Below are 24,306 nucleotides of genomic sequence, written 5' to 3'. Positions count from 1 at the left end.
ACTGCTTTCCTATATGCCCTGGCTAAGAAACTCTGTCCTGCTCTGTAAGGTTGGCCCGAACTGGAAGCTCAGAAAACAGTAATAGCTGTCGTCACAAGTCTGAAAGTGCCCCTTCTAAAGTTCAGGTGCTGCCTATGTGGAAAGATGGCCTTTATGAGATTAGTCCATGAGAGCTCCTCCTCCATGAACCCGTCTAAGGCACAGGAGGCTTCAGACAACACTCACCAGAGCCTTTCTGGTTCTACCATTTGAACACACAGCATCAAGGTATGTGAGATCTTAAACGTGGACAACTGCCTATACCAGACCTGCTGGAACTTTTGTCTTGGACTTTCCAGCCTCTAGAACTGTAAAAAAAAAAAAAAAAAAAAAAAAAAAAAAAAAAAAAAAAAAAAAAAAAAAAAAAAAAAAAAACCTTCTGCTCTTTATAAATTACCGAGTGTAAGGTGTTTTATTATAGTAGCAGAAAACAAGACTAAAGTATCTGTAAAGAACTGTAATAAGCTCCCTGTTTGTGGAGCTTTCTGATTCTAAATAACCACATGCCTTTAATCTCAGCAATGAGGGTAGGGGTACAGAGGCAGGCAGATCCTCGTGAGTTCGAGGCCAGCCTAGTCTACAGAGTGAATTCCAGGACAGAGAAACCCTGTCTCAAAAAATAAACAAACAAACAAAAAAATTTTAAGGCCAGATAATCATGTGAGCTGGGGAGTTCAAGGTCAGTCTAGGTGACACAATGAGAACCCTTCTCAAAATAAGAGAGTTGGAGAGATAACTCAGTAAAGTGGTTGCTTTGCACAAGGATGTAAGTTCAATTCCCAAAATCCACATTAAAAAAAAAAACAAAAAAACAAAAAAACAAAAACAAAAACAGGTGTCAGGGTACAAGTCTGTAATCCTAGCACTGAGAAGATAAAGATGGGGTAAACCCTGGGGCCTGCAAGCTTAGCTGACATGGCAAGCTCAAGTCATTGGCAGACCTTGTCTCAAAAACCAAAGATGACACTAGGTGTTGACCTCTGCTCTCCACATGAACATATACAAACATGAACATGTATGTATGCATACACACACACACACACACACACACACACACACACACACACCAAAACAACAACAACAACAACAAAACAGAGGAGCTCCTGAGTGGGCTATTGTAAAACTATGAACGTGAAGCCCAAGCTGCAAAAGATACAGACTCCAGGGTGTTGCAGATGCTAGGAATGTGGACGATCACCTAGGGAAGCTAGGAGTACTAAGTGGGGCCAGCTCACGACAAATGCCATGTCTATCACAGGTAATAGAGCTGGAGGTCACGGCTACCCAAGCCTGGAGGAGACCAGCCAGTGGTACCATGAGCCCTAAATGCTGAACCTGGAACTAAAAAAATTCGGTGTTTTCCCTGCTATGCGTTTGTTTGGGTCTGGTCTGATACTTCTTGCTGTGTCCCCTCCCTTTTAGAATGGGAATGTTTACTCTGTACTACTGTATGTTGGAAGTATGCAACATCTTTAAAAAATTTACAGTGGCTCAAGCTAGAGCACGCCTTGTGTCAGAGCACCAAGAGGAGACTGTGCACTTCCCCTTCTGAGTCATGTTTGAGGGGCTCTTGAAACTGGACAAATGACGAAACAGACAGGCCTGGGATCTGGGGACGGGGGATGGGACATGAAGATAAAGCATTGCAGATTCAAGCAATGTGTTTGAAAATTGACAACAAGTGGACTTGTGGTGATTAACCTTCAATGTCAAATTTAAGACCTCCAAAGAAATTGAAGCACACACCTCTGAGTGTCTGTGAGAATGTTTCAGAGAAGATTAGCTGAGGAAGAAAGACATAACCTGAATATGGGACCATCCCATAGGCTGGGGGCATGGATGGAGTAAGAGAGGAAAAAGAAGAAAGTGAGCTGCATTCCTCTTTCACTGGTTGCTATTTGGCTACATGTAAGACAGCTGCCACATGAGCTGCGAACAGCTCTGGCCACCATACTTTCCCCGCCATGGTAGGTCATACCCTCTTAGAACTGTGAGCCAAAATAAATCCCCGCCGTTACATTGTTCTGTCTGTTCTGTGACCGCAAGGAGAAAAGTAACTATTGCAATTCCATCACTGTAATCATCAAAAGAGTTCAAGTGTTTTCGTTTTGATCTTGTTACAAAATATTTTCTTAGAAAGAACAAAAGAATAAACCCATTAATAAAGGTTAACTCCCCAACACTAGTAGGTGAACTAAATATTTGTCATTTTTTTAGGTAGAAATATTTTAGGCAGGACTTCCGGGGACAGAGAGGACTCAGAGGAATCAGGACATGTAGAAGGAGAGGTAAAAGCCACGAGCCACATGGCAGTACGCAGATTAAAATAAATGGGTTAATTTAAGTTATAAGAACTAGTGGGACAGGCTTAGGCTAAGGCCAAGCTTTCATAATTAATAAGAAGTCTCCAAGCCATTATTTGAGAGCTGGCGGTTCAGAAAAAGACTCATTACAAGGTTTTTCTATGTAACAGCTCTGCCTGTCCTAGGTCTTGCTTTGCAGACCAGGCTGGCCTCAAACTCACAGAGATCCACCTGCCTCTGTCTTCTGAATGCTGGGATTAAAGGTGCGCACTACTGCACCCAGCTAGACTGAAATCTTTTTTTTTTTCTTAAGATTTATTTATTTATTATGTATACAACATGTATGACTGCAGGCCAGAAGAGGGCACCAGATCTCATTACAGATAGTTGTGAGCCACCATGTGGTTGCTGGGAATTGAACTCAGGACCTCTGGAAGAGCAGCCAGTGCTCTTAACCTCTGAGCCATAATCTTAACAACCTTCAAAATCTTATTCCAAGACAGTTGGTACTAGGTGCAATTACACTACACTGCTGAAAACTTCAAGACCTTAATGAAACACACAGCAACAACCTCTAACGTCTCTTTGTTTCCAAAGAGGAAAAGAAAATCATGAGGATTCTGTTGGCAGAGCTGACCACTGTGGGAAGGTCTGCTCTGTGTTTGGGGGGGAGGCAGATGGGGTAGGGGAAGGTGGACAGGGTGGGGTTCTGGCGGTAACAAAAATAAAGATTTTCTGGAGTTGGGGATTTAGCTCAGTGGTAAATCACTTGTCTAGCAAGCGCAAGGCCCTGGGTTTGGTCCTCAGCTCAAAAAAAAAAAGAAGAAAAAAAAAAGATTTTCCAAGGCTTCATACATGGCCATACTTCCTATTTTGTTCTTGGTTTTTCAGTTTTGTGTTTCCTTAGCACTTCCTCATACTGTTGAACTTTTATTTGGTATTTATGTGCTATCTTTTGGCTGTATTTCTCCTTCACAAGACTGAAAGCTCAATACAGATTGAGACCTACCCACTCCTGTGCCATGTTTTAGTTGTATTACTAGCTTTCAAGGAAGGCTAAGTGAAAGCTACTTGTGAAATGGATGAAAGGAGATACAGATCCTACTATTAACATGCACCACACAGTTAAAACTCTGGAGGAGAATTTCACTTCCCTGTTACCTTTCTGTGCCTTGATTCTCACTACGGGATCTTTATTATGGAATCAGACACAAAGCAAGGAGCTGAGAGAGAGAGAGAGAGTGATGGCCCCTGAGACAGCCTTTCACCATAGCGATGGCATCTCCTGGGGGACTTCACACCTAGAAATCCTTCCCTGGGCCCTACAGAATCTTCCAGTTTTCTCATGAGGCCTTGGGGGAGACACTGGCAGGCATCCACAGGGCCCACACTGGTTTAGGAGGCTCTTCTAGAACCTTAAGCTAGATAGTAAGTGTTCTACAATGGTGTCTTCTTTGTTATTCCTCAGGATCCTGACATGACATGCTTTGTCAAAGTGCCTATTGTCCCTAACTGTGAGATTTTCTTTTCTATTTCTAGAGTGTGTAGCAAGTCAGTGATGTTCTTTGCATTATATCATTTGAATGAATTGAGAGGCCAAAAAATGAGATGCTTTTCACATAAATCAGCACATAAAAATATTGCAATAAATGGGTCTTTAAGAAAGGATGAGCCAGGCGCTGGTGGCACTCACCTTTAATCCCATTACTCGGGAGGCAGAGAGAGGCAGATCTTTGTGAGTTTGAGGCCAGCCTGGGCTACAGAGTGAGTTCCAGGAAAGGCGCAAAGCTACACAGAGAAACCCTGCCTTGAAAAACCTAAATAAATAAATAGAAAGAAAGAAAGGAAGGAAAGAAGGAAGGAAGGAAGGAAGGAAGGAAGGAAGGATGAAATGCTGGGCAGTGCTGGTGCACACCTTCAATCCCATCACTCAGAAGGCAGAGAGACAGATCTTTGTGCGTTTGAGGCCAGCCTGGTCTACAGTGCATACCTGTAATCCCAGGACTTAGGAGGTAAAGTCAGGAAGATCAGAAATTTAGAGCCACCCTTGGCTACAAAAGACCCTATCTCAAAAAAGAAAAAGGGAAGGAAGGACATCAGGAAATCAAGCATAGCAATGAGTAAATGTCTGTTGTAATCCCAGTACTCAGGAGGCTGAGGCAGAAGAAAGGTGTCTTAGAGTTTCATTGCTGTGAAGAGACAGCTTACAGTTTCAGAGGCTTGGTCCATTATTGTCATGGTGGGAAGCAAGGCAGAAATGCAGGCAGACATGGTGCTAGAGAAGGAGCTAAGAGTTCTTACATCTTAACTCACAGGCAACAGGAAGTGGTCAGAAACACTGGACGTGGCTTAAGCATATATGAGACCTCAAAGCCCACCTCCACAGTGACACACTTCCTCCAACAAGGCCATCCATACCCCAACAAAGCCACACCTCCTAACAGTGCCACTCCCTTTGGGGCGGGGGGTCATTTTTTTTCAAGCCACCACAGAAGGCAAGTTTAAAGTCAGCTTGGGCTATACAACAAGACTCTAAAAGAAAAAGATGAATGTGAGAGCAGACGGACTGTCTCCAGTCACTCTCGTATTCTCTCTAAGCCATGGCAATCATCCAAACATTTAGTACAAGAGCTGATGGCCGCCATTCGTAAAAGCTGAAAAACGCTGGGCAGTGGTGGTGCACGCCTTTAATCCCAGTACTCAGGAGGCAGAGGTAGGAGGATATTTGTGAGTTCGAGGCCAGCCTGGTCTACAGAGTGAGTTCTAGGACAGCCAGGATTGTTACACAGAGAAATTCTGTCTCAAAAAACAAACAAACAAACGAAAGCTGAAAAACAAGATTCCCTAGGGGAAAGTGTCCTCTCCTTGCATCACCGGTTGCTTTCTCAGCACCTGGGAAAGCACAGTAACTGATGAGTACAATAATGTATAGGTGCCCGACACTGATGTTACTTCCAGGCAAAGCTGTGTGGATATTCCAGGACTGAGAACGGCACAGGTCAAAGATGAAAGAACATAGTGTAGCTGCCATACACGTTATTAAAAGCAACGGAAAATCAATATCTTGATCTTTTCCAGGGTCCTCTTTCACTCCATCAAAATAATTGGCATCAACCCTACACTTTTACCTTTCCATTATATGAGTAGCCAGTCAATAATATATCCAATCCTTTGTGGAGCTTCCACTAGTCTGATAACAACTGAAGACACTTTTTCTTTCCTCACCTTAAAGTGCAAGACCACTAAAGTTCAAGAAACAATAAAAGATCGAAACACACCTTTAATACCAGCACTAGGGAGGCAGAGGCAGGCAGATCTCTGAGTTTGAGGCCAGCCTGGTCTACAGAGCAAATTCCAGGAAAGTCAGGGCTACACAGAGAAACCCTGTCTCGAAACAAAACAACACAACAACAACAAGATCAAAACACTCCTGGCTCTGCTTATATTCCTCAACTGACAGTCCTTCACTACCTCCATCTCTTTCTTTTACAGTACTGAGGATCAAACCCAGGCCCTTGAGCATGGTAAGTCAAGTGTTCTACCACTGAACAAGAGGCTTAAAGATCAAAGGAGTAACTTCGTAACAAAGGTGAACAGGCTCTGGCATGTGATTTCTTGCTTGAAGCTACTCTATTTCCTGGGTTCTCTCTCTCCATATGATGACTTCTACCATGTTATATATAACACATCATGAAGGCCCTTACCAGATATGATCCTTAGAATTCTCATATTCCACAACTGTGGGCCAGATAAACTCCCATTTGTTTATCATCTTCCCCTTCTGCAGTCTTCTGTTACAGCTATGAAAACAGACTAAGAGGCCGGCAGGATGGCACAGTGGTTTAGGAGTGCGTGCTCTGGAAGAATGATGACCCGAGCCTAGAGCCTAGCATTCTTTGTGAGTGCATCTAACATGCTGGAAGTGATCCTCATGGTGTCTGGAACCCCAGAGCTGAATGGGGCAGACACAGGAGGATTACTCGGGCTTGCTGGTTGTCAGCTGAAGAATGAAAGCTTTGGGGAGAGGCTGCCTCAAAGGAATAAGGTGGAGAATGACAGAAGAGGGTACTCAAGGCCTCCTCTAGCCTCCACACATACACAAAGGTAAATGCGGAAGCAGGTTTAGAACTTGGTAATGGGTTAAAGTTAGAATAATTTGGAGAAAGTTAGAAAAAGCCTGTATTTTTATGAGCAAAGCATTAGAGATAATTCTGATAAGAGTTCAGAAAAAGAGCTTCAAGGAAGCCGAGAATTCATCGTTTTTTGCTTAAGTGTGTGTCTGCTCTCAGACAGTATTTAGTTTCCTCTCCACTGCTGTGATTAACACGCTAGGCAAAAACTACTTCACGGAGGACAGAGTTAATCTCCCCTTACAAGTTACAGTCCATTGCTCTGGGATGTCCTTCTGTATGCTGTGAATATGTGTTGCTCTGATTGGTTGATAAATAAAGCTGTTTGGCCTATGGCAAGGCAGCTCAGAGGTAGGTGGAAAATCCAGGAAAGAGAGAGGAAGAAGAAAGGCAGAGAGGGGAGACGCCATTCCGCCATCAGGGAGCAGCATGTAATGGCACATAGGTAAAGCCACAGAATATGTGGTGACATATAGATTAATAGAAATGGGCTGATTTTAGTTATAAGAGCTAGCTAGCAAGAAAATAGAGCCATAGGCCATGGCTATGCAATTTGTAATTGATATAAGCCTCTATGTGTTTATTTGGGACCAAGTGGCTATGGGGCCAGGCAGGACACAGGAAAACCTCTGACTACAGTCCATCATTGAGAGAAGTCAAGGCAGGAACAAGCAAGAACTTGCATAAGAAACCATGGAGTGCTTACTGGCTCACTTGTAGCTTCATGTTTAGCTAGCTTTCTGATATAGCATGAGACCACCTGTCCAGGGAATGGTGCCACCTACAGCAAAGTGAGCCCTCCTACATCAATTAACAATCAAGACAATTCCCCACAGACATGCCAACAGGTCAATCTGATCTGGGCAATCCCTCATTTAAGATTCCCTCCTCAGATGACTCTAGGTTTAAGGATCAACTCAAGTTGACAGTCAAAGCTAACTAGGGTAGACAGAATTGAGGAACTATATTGGAAATCAGAGTAAAGGCCATCCTTGTGAGATCTCAGGCACAAATGAGGAACTGTATCAGAAATCAGAGCAAAGATCACTCTTGTTTATAGAGTTCTAAAAACTTTAGCTTAATTTTGTCCAAGCTCTAGAACATTATGAGAGCTGTAGGGCATGTATAACTTGATTTTAAAGTAGGTTGTCAATAGGCAAGGAGACTAGATAGTGGTATCATAAGGCAGAGCCACCACAAATGCTAGGTCAAATGCTCAGCAAAGCTATAAGGGTGGGGGCCACCAGAAAGATCCCAGAACTGTAGAGCTACCAGTGAGATTCCAACTGTGGAAGAACTGAGGTTAAAAGACTCTAACTTATGAATGCTGGTAAAAGCCCAACAAAGCTACTGAAGTATCCATGAACACAGTTACTATCCTACAGTTCTCGAGATGTGGGATATAGTATTAAAGGACACCATTCTTTAGCTTTTAGACCAATGCTTTTTTTCTCTGGTGGGCTTTGGACTTACTAGGGACCAGCTACTTCTTCCTTCTTGCCTACCTCTCCATTTGGAATTCCTGCCCCACCACTATATTTTGGAAGGCAGGCTCACAGCAAGAGAAAACAGGTCTCTGGATGAATTGTGCTTCGAATGTCACTCATATCTGATTCAGATGAGACTCTGCACGTGGGACATTTGATTGATGCTGTACTATGATTTCTTTCAGATCTGTGAGACTATTATAATGAAATGCTATGGTTTGAATTCCTCCAAAATACACAATGACAAAAAAAAAAAAAAAGAGGGGGTGGTGGTGGCCCAAAACATCTAGACTCAGGTGATCCTTTCTTTCCTTAGTACCCCCAGAAGTTGGGACGGCAGGCATGCACTACCATATCCTGCACATGTTGAAACTTAATTACCAACAGGACTGTACTGAGAGGGTAGAATGTCTAAGAGGTGGTAAAACCAGATTAAGGCTGTTACAACCAGGAGTGGGTCAGAAATTGAAGAGTAGCTTTGTTAGAAGTGCAAACCTTCTCTCTTGAGTGTTCAAGTGTGCTGTCCTTGTCCCATTTTCTCTAAAATACTCTTTCTCCATGTGATACCTTCTGCTATGGTAAGCTGTAGCACCAAGGCCCTCCTCAAATGCAGTCGTTTGATCCTGGACTTTCCACACTCTAGAATTGTAAATGAAAATCCTCCGGTGTGTGGCAGTTACAGCAGCAGCAGCAGCAGCAAACCAACTAAGACAGTTCCCTTCTCAGCAATGGTAGTTCTATTCTCCCAGTTACTCAGAAAAGACTCCTTTTTCCTTCACACTCTTCTATTCAAGCAATCAGTAAATTCTGATAATGCCTCCTTTGAGGTGTGGTCAGAATTCCACATTTTCCACCATCTCCAAGGTTATTTCCCTAGCCCACGCCCCACAATGTCTTCCTTACACCGATGACAACACTCCTAACCTCATCTTCTCCAGGCTGTTCTCATAACAGACAAGATATTTCTCTCTATCTACACACACACACACACACACACACACACACACACACACACAGAGAGAGAGAGAGAGAGAGAGAGAGAGAGAGCGCTTATTGTGTCGTCCTTGTGCTTCAAAGCAGCCAGAAGCTTCTATTTAAGAGCCCCATTGCCCCATTGTCAGAAAGGCTTCCTTCTCATTTAGACCATGACCACAGTGGCTTGTCCACAGATGGCCTCTTGCTGACTCTACAGCTCTCCTTAGTACCCAGAATACCTACCATATTTCTCTTTGTCTCCTGTCTCTCTCATGGGAAAGTAAAGCCCATGATCGCTGCTGCAGTCTTACAAGTGTTATCATACCTAACAGATATTCAAACTGTTTTTTTAAAAAAAATGGCTCAGGGCTGGCAGGATGGCTCAATGGGTAAGGGCACTTACTGCCAAGCTTGACAACCTGAATCCAATCCCTGGGACCTACATGGTAGAAGGAGGGAAATTGCCCTCTGGCCTTCACACATATGGCATGAGGCATACACACGAGGTAGGGGTTAGGAAAAAATGGCTTACAAAAGTGTTGGGTGACTCAACAATACAGTTAGAAATGTTCTAAGGTCAACAGATACAGGGCTGACCCATGGCTCAATGGGTAGAGATGCTTGCAGCCAAAGCTTGAGGACCTGAGTTGAGTTTGCTCTGGGACCTACATGGTGAAAGAAAAGAACTGACTCCTGTACCAGGTGTTTTCTTTTAGGCCACCAACTAGCTCCCAAATCATGACACAGAGACTTACTACAAACTACCTGCTTGGCCTCCCTTAGCTCTTTTCCAGCTGGCTCTCTTAAGTTAACCTGTTTCTCTTGTCTACCTTTGCCCTGGACTTTGCCCCTTTCTTCTTCTGTGCATCCTACTTTCACTGCTTCTCTAAGTCCTTCCTGCTGGTCGGCTGTGGCTGCCTGGCTTCTGGCGCCGCCATGTTCCTCCGCCTCTCCGCCTTCCCTCGTTCTTTCCTCTCCAGCCTAGGTCTCTCCTCCTATTTATTCTCTGCCTAGCAACCCCACCTATCCCCCTCTCCTGCCTAGCTATTGACCATTCAGCTCTATATTAGACCAATCAGATGCCTTTGGCAGGAAGGTGAAACAGACACATATCTGTACATAATTAAACACACACCCTCACATTGCTAAACAATTCTAGCATAAACAAAACTAATATACCTTTTACAATTAAAGTAATACTCTGCAGCATAAACAAATGTAACACATCTTTACCTAGTTAAGACAAATTCCACAACAGATTCCTGCAAGTTATTCTGACCTCCAGATAGTATTTGTGTGTGCCCCCCCAAAACAAGCCACAAATAAATATATGTAATAAAAAAAGATATGTTTACCAACTAGGATATACTAAATGCACAACTATGAAGTACTAGATGACACAAGCTAACAGCTTTCTCAGTCCCTTAGCTTATAACATTAGTAATAACAATGGGATGGTTGCACGAGAAGATGCTCTGAATGATGCTCACCAGGTACCAGGAATTTTCCACACACCTGGGCCTCGCCACAATCCAACTGGGAGACATTCTCATCCCCACATTACAGACGAGAAAAACAAACTCAGAAAGTTAAGTAGCTTATGCCAAGCCACAGATTCTCAAAAGACTCACTTGAGACTCAGATCACTATGCAGCATCCTATAAAATATGGAATTTAGGGCCAGGCAGTGGTGGTGCACGCCTTTATTCCTAGCACTCGGAAGTCAGAGACAGGCTCATCTCTAAGTTCAAGACCAGCCTGGGCTACAGAGTGAGTTCCAGGAAAGGCTCCAAAGCTACACAGAGAAACCCTGTCTCAAAAAACAAAAACAAAAACAAATGGAATTTAGCACAGGAGAGACTAAACCCAAATGACAGGTTGTCTAGATAATGAACATTTGAGTCCCAGCACTCTGGCTACTGTGGTGGTATTGTGTTCCCCAAAATATTGTTCACCCTAATAAACTTATCTGGGGTCAAAGAACAGAACAGCCACTAGATACAGAGGCTAGAAAATGGTGGCACTCACACCTTGAATCCTAGCATTCCAGAGGCAGAAATCCCTCTGGATCTCTGTGAGTTCAAGGCCACGTTGGAAACAGCCAGGCATGGTGACACACACCTTTAATCCCAAGAAGTGAGCCTTTAATCCCAGGGAGTGATGGCAGAAAGCAGAAAGACATATAAGGTGTGAAGACCAGAAACTAGAAGCATTTGGCTGGTTAAGCTTTTAGGCTTCTAGCAGCAGTTCAGCTGAGATCCATTTTGGATGAGAACTCAGAAGCTTGCAGTTTGAGGAAACAAGACCAGCTGAGGAACTGGCGAGGTGAGGAAGCTGTGGCTTGTTCTTCCTCTCTGATCTTCCAGCATTCACCCCAATACCTGGCTCCAGGTTTGGCTTTATTAATAAGACCTTTTAAGATTCCTGCTACAGGCTACCATCTTCCCTCCGTCCTGAAACTCCACATGCCCATCACAACAAAGGATGAGACAAGTGACTTGCTGTGATGACAGAGCCACTCACAAAGCCCAAATCCACTGAAGCTTAAGTTTTGTGGGACCAACAGGAGACAGAGAGGCTGACCTGAAGCTTGTCACAACTGTCGTTAAACATTCTTCCTGCATATTTTATTTGAAATGCAAGTGTTCTCTTGGGAGGAGTAGCAGGAATCTGAAACAGGATTCCACCTTTATTAGCACAGACCTGATAAAGTGACTATCTTCCATGACTTTTTTTAAGTATTAAAAATGTGTGTGTGTGTGTGTGTGTGTGTGTGTGTGTGTGTGTGTGTGTCACACATGTAAAAGTCAGAGGGCAGCTTTGTAGAGTTCTCTCCCTTCTGCCCATACATGAGTTTCAGGGATCAAACTCAGGTCCCCAAACTTGTGCAACAAGCACCTTCACCCACTAACCCATCTTATTGTTCTTCCTATCCAGTCACTTTTAAACTTTCAAAAAATTTCATGATTCTTTCTAAGGTGGCCTCCAGGATCATGTCAAGAACTTCCAATCTGCCCAAAAGCGTCTTCCACAATGTAGACTTTGGAGGACTCTAGTGGGCCCTGTGGTGATATATTGTGTATTCTAATAAACTTGCCTGAGGATTAGAGGACAGAGCCAGATAACAGATTAGACAGAGGTCACGCAGTGGTGGCACGCACCTTTAATTCCAGCACTGGAGATCTCATGCCTTTGCTTGGGAAGCACACATGCCTTTAATCCCAGAAAGTATTATGGCAGGGCAGAGAAAGGTATGTAAGACATAAGATATCTGGCCTAGGGTTTTATTAAAAGACCATCCTAGATTCGAACAACAACACCCTAGCATGACAAACATGACTCTGGCAGGCCTTGCTATTCCCCAAGTCCCTCTGCCTTGCTAAAAATTGTTATATTACATTCCTAAAGCTAGCCACCAAGGTCTAGTCCCTTATTTGGCCACTTCCTCCTCCTGAGGCTGATTGTCAATGTCCAGCTATCAAAGTATTGAAGTCCAGCAATCAAAAGCCCTCTTCTGGCTGCCCTAATTGGCATATCCAATCAAAACAAACCAACTCATCCTAACACCAGGTTCCCCTTTTACCTTTATAAACTGCCATTTGCCTATGGGCTTCTTCTGTCTCCTTTCTATTTGGAGGCAGTCCTTTGTCCCTCCAGAACAAATATCCCTTCTTCCTCTCCTTTGTTCCTTTCTCCTTCTCCCTTGTCTTCTCTTTCCTGTCTTTGTCCCTGCCCTTTGTCCCTCTGGGGCAAAAAAAAAAAAAAAAAAATCTCCTTTGTGTTGAGAACTTGGTCTTAGGATGTCTTGTGCTCACACTGGTCCTTTCAGACCTGTCTGTCAGAGCCATCATAGAAAGCTGCCTTGGGAAGGAGTAGTAATTGTGTGGGTTGAATGGAACTTTGAGTCAAACAGAAATATAAAAAATGCAGTCCTATTAAAATCTGGTGTCAGGCTGTAGCACAACCATGACAAGGTAGGGCACAATAGGAAAGGCTAACCCAATGGGAGTCCAGACGAAGTACAAGAGACCAAGCCAACTTGCTACACTGTCACCACATGGGGCCAATTCTGGTTTTTGTTTTTATTTTTGTTTTTGTTCTCTGGTTTTTCGAGACAGAGTTTCTCTGTGTAGCTTTGCGCCTTTCCTGGAATTCGCTTGGTAGCCCAGGCTGGCCTCAAGCTCACAGAGATCCGCCTGCCTCTGCCTCCCGAGTGCTGGGATTAAAGGCATGCTGCTGCCGCCGCCGCAGCCAACACTGCCACCACCACCACCACCACCGCCGCCGCCCGGCTCAATTCTGTTGTTTTAGGTGCAGTAGAGGAAAACCGACGAATAAAAGTCGGCTCTGAACTTCCTCACATCTTAGTAAATTAAGCGTGAAGAGACACACACACAGGGATGCATGCGGTGTGAGCTTCAGGTTATATCTTGAAAAGGCTAAAGGTGAAGGGCATGGGCACTGACCTCAGCCACCTGCCTTTCTGGGCTAGTATAAAGTCGGCGGCGGCGTGGCTGAGGACCTTCTCTGTCTGGACCAAGGCAAAGAAAGGTGTTGACTGTGCTCTTTGGCATTTATATGAAGACTGATCCGACTACAAAACCTCCCATGTGGCTCATTGGTCTCTGTCTATCCCTGGATTTGGTCTAAAGGATGGGAGAAGAAGACAGACCATTCCTATACATTTTATGCATGCCTTCTCAGGGTTCAAGTTAGACCACTTGAACCTTTGATGAACACTGTCAAGAATCCCAGGGCTACAAGAAAAAAGTGAAACTCCTACAAAATTGTTCACCTGCCCTGTGCTCATCAGACAAAGCAAATTAATATCATTCCTCTTCCCAGAGAGTACAGAGTTCCTATATTAATTGTATCATTATTTACCTTTAAAAAAAAAAAAAATCACCCTTTGACCCACCCTTAAAACAAACAAAATGGGGGCTTTTGATCTCAAAAAATGTTTCCATCTCAATTAGCTACAATGTTTTTGTTGTTGTTGTTTGTTTTTGCTTTTTAAAGCTGATGAGACCATGTACAAAACACAATACCCCACACAAACAAACAAAAACCAACACGACAGGGCATCATAACGGCACTGCACCCTTCAGCCAGAACCATTTCTAGTGACCCTTGGCATCCTTCAGTCCTCCTAGGATAAGAAATATTTTCTTGGGGACATTTCCTCAAATTCCAGTGTATGTCTGTATTAGACATATCATTAGTCTAAACCAAGGAGGAGGGCAGGAAATATTTAATAATACTAGAGAAATAGCCTCAGATAGAGAGAGGCAGGAGAAGCTAAATTAAATAGATGATTAGACAATATTCCATGAACATGTAAGTCAGCAAAAGTGAACCAGACAGTAGTAAAGCCTAGAACAATTTGTAACAGTTAACAATACACTATATGCTAAAAGAGTTCCATACTTAGGCGGTTTTACATGGGAATTGTACAAATTTTAAAGAAACAGACAATTTTGAAAGTATTTTAAATTGAGCCAGATCTGGTAGAGGCTTGTAATCCCAGCACTTGAAAGGCTGAGGCAGGGGGACCAAGAATTCAAGGTCATCCTTGGTTACACAGATAACTAGATAACAGCCTGGTTACTTAAAACTCTGTCCAAAGTAGTTTAAACTGCCTTACATAGAGGAAAAGAGCTGCACCGGATCCCCATGTTGCCCAGGCTGACCCCAAACTCCTGGGCTCAAGCATCAACCCCCACAGGCCACCACACCTGGCCAGTGAAAACTTTTAAATAAATTCTAGACAACGCTGAAATAACTGATAAAGACAGCAATTTAAAAAAAGTTTGGGGGGCTGGAGAGATGGCTCAGAGGTTAAGAGCACCAACTGCTCTTCCAGAGGTCCTGAGTTCAATTCCCAGCACCCACATGGTGGCTCACAACCATCTGTAATGAGATCTGGCACCCTCTTCTGTGTACATGATAAATAAATAAATCTTAAAATAAAAAAAGTTTGGGGGTTTGGAGAGATGGTTCAGTGTTAAAGGCATGTACAAACCTGAACAGTTCCCAATACCATGTCAGGTTGCTCACAACCACCTATAACTCCAGCTATCAGGGATCCCAGACCTCTGGCCTGGGCACCTGCACTCATATGCACATTCATGTAACTAAAAATATAATAAATCTTAAAAAAAAACTACTCACTATCCTAGTACTGAAAAAATTAAGAAAATTATAGAGAAATCTTACAAATAATGATGTATAATTTCTAAATAAAATATCAATATATCTCTATATAATAATACTTATCCCCAAAATGGAATGATTTTATAATTTAAAAAAATCTATTACCTGTTATATTAAAGAGAAAAACACTATGAATCTGCCACAAATGCTAAAATGGCATTTTAAAAAAAAACCAGCTATCATTTTTTACTAAAAAACATCACCAGCAACACATCCCTTACCAAAATAACTAGCATGATGCTTAATGGCAAAAAACACTAAAAGCATTATCAATAAAGTCATGAAGGTGCCTAGTATCACCCATAGTTCTTGGCTGTCAGTAAAGTTATGAACTAGTCAAAGGTACATAGTATCACCCATAGTAATTGACTATCATAAAATCATGACCTAGCCAATGGTACCCAGTATTATCCATGGTACTTGACTGTCAGTAAATCACGAACTAGTCACAGGTACCCAGTATCACTATAAGTACTTGGTTGTCAGTAAATCATGAACTAGTCAAAGATGTCCAGTACCGAGAGTACTTGGCTTTCTGTCTGGAAATACCATGAATCAGAAAAGACAAAGAAACAAGTGACACAACAGTTGAAAGACAAGGGACAAAATTCTTACTACTTGTAGCCGGCATAACAGAATACTCAGAAAATCAAAGAGAATCAATTGTAAAAACTATGAGAAACAATGTTACTAGTTATGACTAATAAGAATACATGCTATGATAACAGATCCTATTTTCAACAACAACAAAATCAAATAATTAGGATAAAAACGTATAGCAGGCCAGGAAGATGATTCATCCAGTAAAGGCACTTGTTATTTGAGCCTGGAGAACTGAGTTCGAACTTAGAACCCACATAAAGGTAGAAGAAAAATTGTCTTCTGATCTTTACATAGTACATGTACTTTCATACACATATCATACACACACAAAATAATATATAAAAAGAGTGTATAGAATTTTTCTAAAGGAAGTACCTAGGTAGGGAACAAAGGAAAAAAAACATAATTTTAAGATAATCAGTAAAACATTTCTAAGAATTTAGGAAATTTGAGTGCAGACTGGATAGTACATACAGTTGACATATGGTACTATCACTATTACATTGTTTCAAATAATTTTTTTTGTTCAAGTTATCCTAAAGTGCTTAAAAATAAAATTTGCAAGCTGGGGGGCGGTGGCATATGCCCTGTAATCCCAGCACTCAGGAGGCAGAAGTAGGCAAGTCTCTGAGTTCGAGGCCAGCCTGGTCTACAGAACTAGTTCCAAGATGGCCAGCCAGGGCTACTCTGTCTCAAAAAATCCAACCAACTAACCAACCAACCAACCAATCAATCAATAAAATTTGTTTAAAAGTATCTAGCCCCCACGCTGAAAAACATGCAGAGAAGAGAGATGGTTCAATACTGCTGCTCAACAGTGAAAGCTTCAAAGTGTGTGACAGATACATAGTGAACAGTTATATGGTTTCTTCACTTTCATGTATCAGAAAGTATCCAAGGAACGGAGTTAAAAGAAATAGGCAAGGTCAAAATGTGGTAATTATACACCGTGTTAAGGGCAGGCAACTTACAATGATGGAGGTCACAATCAGTACTAATTCTTCAGTGCATACTTTGGCTTTACCTGTCAGTTATAAACACACCCTTTGGCCCAGCAATTCCACTTCTAGGAATTTATTCCATGGATACTCATTTATTCAACCAGCATTTTTTTTTAACCACCTATTATTTGGCAAGCACTGGGATACAAAGGTGGAGGAAGCAACCTGCTCTTATTGCATTTCCATTCTTGTTGGGGAGGAGACAGGTAAAGTAATTCAACAAGTATGCATGCAATTATAACAATTACAATGTCACGTAAGTGATAAGGTAGACAGGGCTGGGCTGGGCTGAGTGAAGCACCAGAATGTCTTGTAAAAGCAGCCGGAAAGAAAGCTATGGAGTAATTACTCCAATCTGGCCTTCCTTCATTATGCTTTATTCCCCTAAAGCCTCTGTTCATTCAGAGGATGTGGGCACCATCTGAATGCTTCTCTTTGTCCCACAATATTAATCAGGTCCTTTTAATACAAGGAAGGTGTCAGGGCAGTATTCCCGTCCCCTGAACATTACTGTGCATAGCAATTTGATTTTTTTCAAAGGGAGAACTTCTAAGTTATTTAAATTATACGCAAAACATATAAATAAAAATGTATTCGACTGATGGCGGAGGCCTGGGCTAGTCTAAGGGTTTCGGCTGCGGCAGCTCCAGCGCCCAGAGAAGGAAGAGGAAATGCAGTAGAGCAGGGAGCACCTGGGTCCCTGACCCAGCCCCTAGTGAGCCTGAGGTATTTTCCTTATATGATCAGGCCTCACCGGCACTGCTGGTCTGGAGCCTGAGAGGATTATGAAAACGTGGCAGGTGATGGGGCCAGGGGACCTTGCTCGGGAGCTGAGTGGTGGGGGGGCCGAGGGTAAAATTTAAAAAAAAAAAAATGTATTCGAACTATCAACGGTTTTTAATGCAGGCAAACTTTCCTTAAGAGAAAGTAAAAGGAGTATATCAGTTTTACAAAAGGTTAATCACCTGCTAGTTAATTTTTAATTACATGTAATACATTTATTTTGTGTGCATGTATATGAGGTGGATTGCATGGAGGTCAAAGGCCAACTTTCAGGAGATAGTTCTGTCCTTCCACCATTAGGACCCAAGGATGGATCTCAGGTCGTTAGGCCTGATGGCAGGAGCCTTTACCAAGCGGACAATCTCACCCACCCCTTGCTAGTTAAGTGTACTCACATACAAAACAAAACCAGCCAGTTCTGGCTCTTCTGCAAGACTGCAAATCACTGACTGAAGAGTTCTCTATAGTTTAAGTTCATGATCTTTTACCACAGAGCTTCAAGCTCTGATTTTCTTTCTATTTAGGTAAATATTTTACATATACGTAAGGAACGTTCAACTGATGTAAAAAGAAATGACTGCTACAATTCCTGTCTTGGGAATATTGCAAAGCAACATCTCTGATCATAAACTATCAAGAGTTCAAAACTTTCAAGAAAGATAATAATCTACAAATTGGCAAACTGTCAGATTAAGAAACCATCATAAAGGGAAAGAAACCTATCCCTATGAAGTATGCTATTTCAATTTTGAAATCAGCTTTACATAACTGTACCCTTCTCCATTCCAAAGGGAGGATGCAAAACTAACTAATCGACCAACCCCAGAAGACTTCAGGACCTTACAAAGTGATTCTCAATGACCAATTCTTGTACAGACTTCAAGTGCCTGGAGCCACCTGCACAGCCAACCACCGGTTCCCTCCAACAGCTGAGTATGGATGATGCATCCATCCTTTCCCTTAGACACTACAAACGGCTTAACCCTCGAAAGAGGGTCGGCGAATGCTCTGAAATAGTTACCTGGGATGAACTACCGAAGGGAAGTACCAAGCACTCGTAAATTTCCAGACAGAGGAGCACTGCGACTGAGCTCCGTTTGAGGTCAAGGCAAAGCAAGTGAAGTGGCTAACAGCATTTGCAGGGTCTGAGGTCCGCCCTGCGTGGCCCTCTTCTTATACACGGCCTTTCTAACTCCTCAGGAGACTCTTCCAGGGCCAATCAGGACTGCTGGACCCCTGACTACTACTGACCCCGTCGCTAAGTATCCCTATGGGCTAACCTGATAAGGGTCTCCAAGCCAGAGTGTTGGGTGGGTTTAGTGAGAAGCCCGTAGGGTAGGGGTGGACGCCAGGAAGCGAGGATGGAAGGGACGCTCCAGATGCAGGTGCCTGGAGGAAAGAATGGGGTTGGATGGTCCCTGCAGGCCAGATGAGGGGAGGCAGTCTCAAGAAGGGTCGAAGAGGACGCCGGGAGGATGGGACGCTGTGATGCTCCCATGGCAGATCACTGAAGGTGGGGGCGTGGGACTACCTGCCTGCCAGGTGAGGGGCCCATGAGTACCCGCGCCGAGTCTCACCTGCCCAGCGCCCGCTTCATGCCCGCGTCGGCTCCGCTGCGCGGCTCTGCCGGCCCCTTGCCCGCCAGACGCAGGTTCTGTTTCAAGCGGCAGTCCGCGTCCAGCGCCGCGGCGGCCGAGCCGGAGGAGGACGAGTCGGAGGCGGCGCAGCGCTCATGCTCCAAGGTGACGGGCTCGGTCCGCTTCCTCATCCCGCGGCCCTGTCGGCCGGCAGTCCTAGGCGCCTTGGCTTCGCCTGCCCGCCCGCCCGCGCCGCCCTGGCCGCAGTCTCCGCCGCACACAGCCGTCACCGCCGGCAGCCGGGAGCCCACTGCCCGTCACATCCCAGCCCAGGCCGCGGCGCCCGCTGAGGACCAGCGCCGGAGGCCGGTCGGCCACCGCGGCCAATCAGCGCAAGACTCCAGACAGCTCCGCCCCCCCAAGACACGCCCCCATCACCTCCCCTCTGGTTCCGCGGGCAGCACGCCCAGAATCCCCAGCGCCAACAACAGCCATCTTGAAGAAGGGCAGGAGAAGCTCAAACTGAGGGTCATTATCAGGGCAGGGTTGATCGGAAGTGTCTCGGTGCAATTACACTGTGGGTTAGGGTCGGTTTGGGTTCTCGGGCTGAGTTGCTCTAGGTGCTTGGGTGTCGTTTGCCGACAAATTCAAGCATGCCTCATCTCGGTGGTCTAAATGGTGAGGACCCAGGGTGTCAGAAAGGGCCTAGAGGGCGCTAGCTCCACTTGCAGGCCAAAATAGGCGCCCTCCACTCCCTCTCTGGGGGCTTTGGCTCCCCTAATACGTGAGATCTCCAGATATTCTTAAGGTTAGTTATACTCCACAAAAAGCTTTACCTTAAAAGAGAAGAAAAGAAAAGAAAAAAAGCACGCTCTTCTGTAGCTAATGTATCATTTAAAACAAGTTTACATTTACTTTTTGTTCTTTGGCTGAATGTAAGAAAATGAACTGCCTACATATGCTTTGAAATCTCTTACTAAATTTGCCATTATTTTTTGTTTTTTTTAAACCCAGAGCTGAGGACCGAACCCAGGGCCTTGTGCTTGCTAGGCAAGCGCTCTACCACTGAGCTAAATCCCCAACCTACTAAATTTGGATCTTCACAAAAATAGATTAGAAATGGTGGAGGCCAGGAAATCCGTTTCAAAGATGAATTTGTACTTATGACACCCAAAATTAAGTAATAATTCAATCCACCCAGGAAAAAAAGGAAGGACACTTTTCATGAATGTAGCTTTTTATAGTTTTTGCTTTGTTTGATATGGTAGCATTAATTTTACTAATGATCTACAACCAAGAGATACATATTTAGTTGCCTATTTAGTCCAGAGTTCCTTTTGTAATTTCAACATGTGTGTCAATCAGTTTGAAAACTATTGGCAACTGATAAAGATTAAATAAGAATTTAGAAATGTAAAGGGTTATGTTGTTGGCTTTGTAATGGCATTTTGAAGTTGCCCAAGAATTTCTTTGACCATTTGCTATATCACAACCTATATTCATACCATGTGAATATCTACAAACAACAAAACAGTACTATAGATTTGAAGATTCAAAAACCAAAATGTGGGTTGGAGATTTAGCTCAGTGGTAGAGTGCTTGCCTAGCAAGCACAAGGCCCTGGGTTTGATCTTCAGCTCAAAAAAGAAAAAAAAAAAAGCAAAATGCTTAAGAAGTTTTTAACCTATCAGTCATAAAATGTTTATAGAAAAACAAAAGAATAGATAGACCTAGCAGGACATGCCTGAAGTTATTACAACGGCTGACAGCAGGAGGTTGCAGGATGCAGGCCAACCAGGTAATTTAGTGGACCCTGCCTCAAAATAAGAGAAAGAAAAAGAGCTGGATATAGCTCAGTGATAGCACTTCCTTGGTGTACCAGAGGTTCAGGGTTCCATTACCCAGAACCCCCCCCCCCCAAAAAAAAGGAACTGGAGGGAGGAGAAAGGAAGAGGGGCTGGGGGAGCATGGCTAGACTTTGTCCATATGATCCTCATCTCCTGGTCTCCTGGTGTTTAAATACACTACCACACTGGGTAAGCCCCCACTGTATCTCTGGGTCATACCTTTCCTGAACTAAGACTCTTTATGCAAAGGTCTACGGCTTGCTGACTGTTTGTTTGTTTTTCCGAGACAGGGGTTCTCTATATACTTTTGGAGCCTATCCTGGAACTCACTCTGTAGACCAGGCTGCCCTCGAATTCACAGAGATCCCCCTGCCTCTGCTTCTGCCTCTGCCTCTGCCTCTGCCTCTGCCTCTGCCTCTGCCTCTGCCTCCGCCTCTGCCTCCTGAGTGCTGGGATTAAAGGCTTGTGCCACCACAGCCTGGCTGCTTACTGACTTCTAATAGGCACCCAACTTTCCTTCTACTTCATGTTGATCTATAGTCTTTCCCTCGAGAAATGGACACTCCATCTTGGAGTCCTTCTGGGCTCATTCTTGATTTTTCCTTTCTTACATCACACTATACCAGTCATCAAGTTTTGTGTCAGCCCTCTATTCAAAATCCAGTATCTAGCCACTTCCCGTCTTCTGTACCAATCCCCATGCTGGACCAAGCAGCCATCATCCCTCCTTGGATTATTTTAGAGGTCTAAGCGGCCTTTTGCCTTCACTATTTGTGTGTGTGTGTGTGTGTGTGTGTGTGTGGTTTTTCGAGACAGGGTTTCTCTGTAGCTTTGGTACCTGTCCTGGTACCACCGCCTGCCCCCGCCATTTTTTTTTAAAGATTTATTTATTTATTATGTATACAGTGCTATGTCTGCATGGCCAGAAGAGGGCACCAGATCTCATTACAGATAGTTGTGAGCCACTATGTGGTTGCTGGGAATTGAACTCAGAACCTCTGGAAGAACAGCCAGTGTTCTTAACCTCTGAGCCATCCCTGCCTTCACTATTGCTTTACCTCCTTCTAACTCATCTGCCACAGGGCATTTCCTTTTTTAACGAGGTCTGAATCTGTCACTGAAAACACTTCAGTGGGTTCCCACCGCTCTCAAAATTGAAAGGTTATATACAGAGCTCCAGCCCCACTCTCGGGTGCCAACCTCTCCCAGGATCACTGTCTCCCTGCTGGTCCTTTACAATGCTACTCGGCCCCTCCCTAAGACCTGGGCACTTTGATTCTTGTTACCCCAAAGCTCTGCCTCCCTAAAGCCCACATCTACAGAGTTACTCCCCTCCCCATGAGAGCTGTGTTTGCTGAACACTACAGAACCCTCAGACTCTCCCTCATTTTTACTGTGTTCACCTTCCTTGGTTTATTCTTGTTAGTGCTTATCACCAAAATACTTGACATTGATACATCTTTATCTGTATTGATGTTTTCCACACTGCAAGATAGACTCCAAGAAAGGACCTTGTTTACTGCATTATCTTCAGTATCTGGACCAAGGCTTGGCTCATAGTACACACTTCATAAATATTTGCTGAAGGGAAAACTGAATCATCAAGACTGCTCACAGGTACACTACTGTTCCCATTTTAAAAGTAAAGAAGCCGAGGGGTCAATAAAGGACTTGCCTCCTGGCTGAAATTGAAAGATGCATGGCTGAGAAAGTTGTAACTACCAGCATGTGAATCACGATCCTGCAGCAGTATAATTGGGTGTTTAATAAACATTAACTCAAGAATCCCTAATAGAGAAGAAAAAAAAAAAAAAAAAAAAAAAAGGACATCCCTATTTACTTAGCTATCTACCTACCTATCTATTGTTTTCAGAAACAGGGTCTCACACTCAAGCCCAAGTTGGCCTGGAACTCTTTGGAATGCTCTTACTTCAGCATCTGGAATGGTAGAATTACAGGCATGAGCCATAACACCTGGACGAGTAGTTCCTTTTTAAAGTGGGGCATTCCCATACCCACTTTGCAGATAATGTATGTCCTTGTTGGATCAGAAGCTGCCGCCTCACAGATCAGGCCACATTCCCAGCAGTCTCCCTCCAGGATCAGCTATGGAACGTGACAGGCCATGCTATGACTCTGAAGTCAAGAGGCAGAACCTTGCCTGCTTCCCTAGTTGACCCAGAAACAGAGATAAACTGACTTCAAGCAGCCAGCATGTACTATGGGTTACTTTCCATGCCTACGCCTTCTGGCTTTGGACCACATCCCTCTGAAGCTTTTAGAGAAGACCTCTCTGCTTAGCCTGGTGGAACGGAAGTGTCTGTCTGCAGAACCCCACGTACTTGTATGTGGCATTAGTAGGTTCCAAAGCTCTACCTGAAGGTCAGTTTGCCTCAGCACTTCTCTCTGAACCACCTCTCTCAACACTGTCCAGTTCCTCTAGCAACCTTGACATCTACATTTGCCAAAGAACAACACAAAAATCCATTATTGCTTTATAGAAATTAATTGCGCTTTTTCAAAAATCAGCTAAGTGGTGAGGCAAGGTGGCACCTACCCAGGAGACTGAAGCAGGTGGATCTCTGTGAGTTTGAGGTCAGCCTGGTCTACACAGTGAGACTCTGTCTCAAAACAAAAACAAAAATGCTAAATAAAGCAAGTGGTTTTTTATCTTGGATTATGTAAGGTTAAGAAATTTCCCATAATCATGTAGTTGGATGTGCCAATTGTTTTGTTTGTTTGTTTGTGGGTTTTTTTTGTCCATTTGACACAAACCTAATCATATCTGGGAAGAGGGAATAATCATGAGGAATTGTCTCCATCAGATTGGCCAATCTGTGAGGGCATTTTCTTATTTATTGACTTGGGATGGTCCAGACCCCTGAGGGGAGTGTCACCCCCAGGCTGGTGGTTCTGGGTAAAGCAGGGTGAGTATGCCATGAGAAGCCAATAAGCAGCCTTCTTCCAAGGCCTCTGCTTGAGTTCCTGCCCTGGATTCCCTTCATGGTGGACTACAACTGTATACCGAAACTAACCCTTTCTTTCCCAGTTTGCTTTTGGTCATGGTGTTTTATCACAGCAATAGAAGGCAAATCAAGATTTTTTTTTTTAACTTTTTTTTTTTTTTTTAAAGATGGGCTCCTGCTGGGCAGTGATGGCACAGGTCTTTAGTTCTAGCACTCGTGCGTGGGAGGCAGAGGCAGGTGGATCTCTGCATTTTGAGGCCAGCCTGGGCTACAGAGCGAGTTTCAGGACAGCCAGGGCTGTTACACAGAGAAATCCTGTCTCGAAACAAACTCTGAAACAAACAAAAATAAGAAAGAAGGCTCCTTTAGAATTCCTAAACTG

The 24,306-nt window shown here is 43.8% G+C and overlaps 1 protein-coding gene and 1 non-coding gene across 2 annotated transcripts in view; one reads left to right on the top strand and one right to left on the bottom strand.

The window, feature by feature from the left end:
• The window catches only part of Abhd12 (abhydrolase domain containing 12, lysophospholipase), a 77,305-nt gene extending 57,796 nt beyond the window's left edge, over positions 1-19,509 (bottom strand). Inside the window, exon 1 of the mRNA XM_036185615.1 lies at positions 19,112-19,509. Coding sequence (XP_036041508.1) covers positions 19,112-19,302 — 191 coding nt within the window. The 5' untranslated portion in view covers positions 19,303-19,509. The remainder of the gene's footprint in view (positions 1-19,111) is intronic.
• LOC118583295 lies at positions 17,441-17,575 on the top strand. The gene has a single exon (XR_004944879.1).
• Positions 19,510-24,306: the final 4,797 nt, after the last annotated feature.

Source organism: Onychomys torridus, chromosome 4 (assembly GCF_903995425.1).
Source record: "Onychomys torridus chromosome 4, mOncTor1.1, whole genome shotgun sequence".
NCBI lineage: Eukaryota > Metazoa > Chordata > Mammalia > Rodentia > Cricetidae > Onychomys > Onychomys torridus.
The sequence above is the reverse complement of the archived record's forward strand: the minus strand, read 5'-3'. Positions and strand labels throughout refer to the sequence as shown.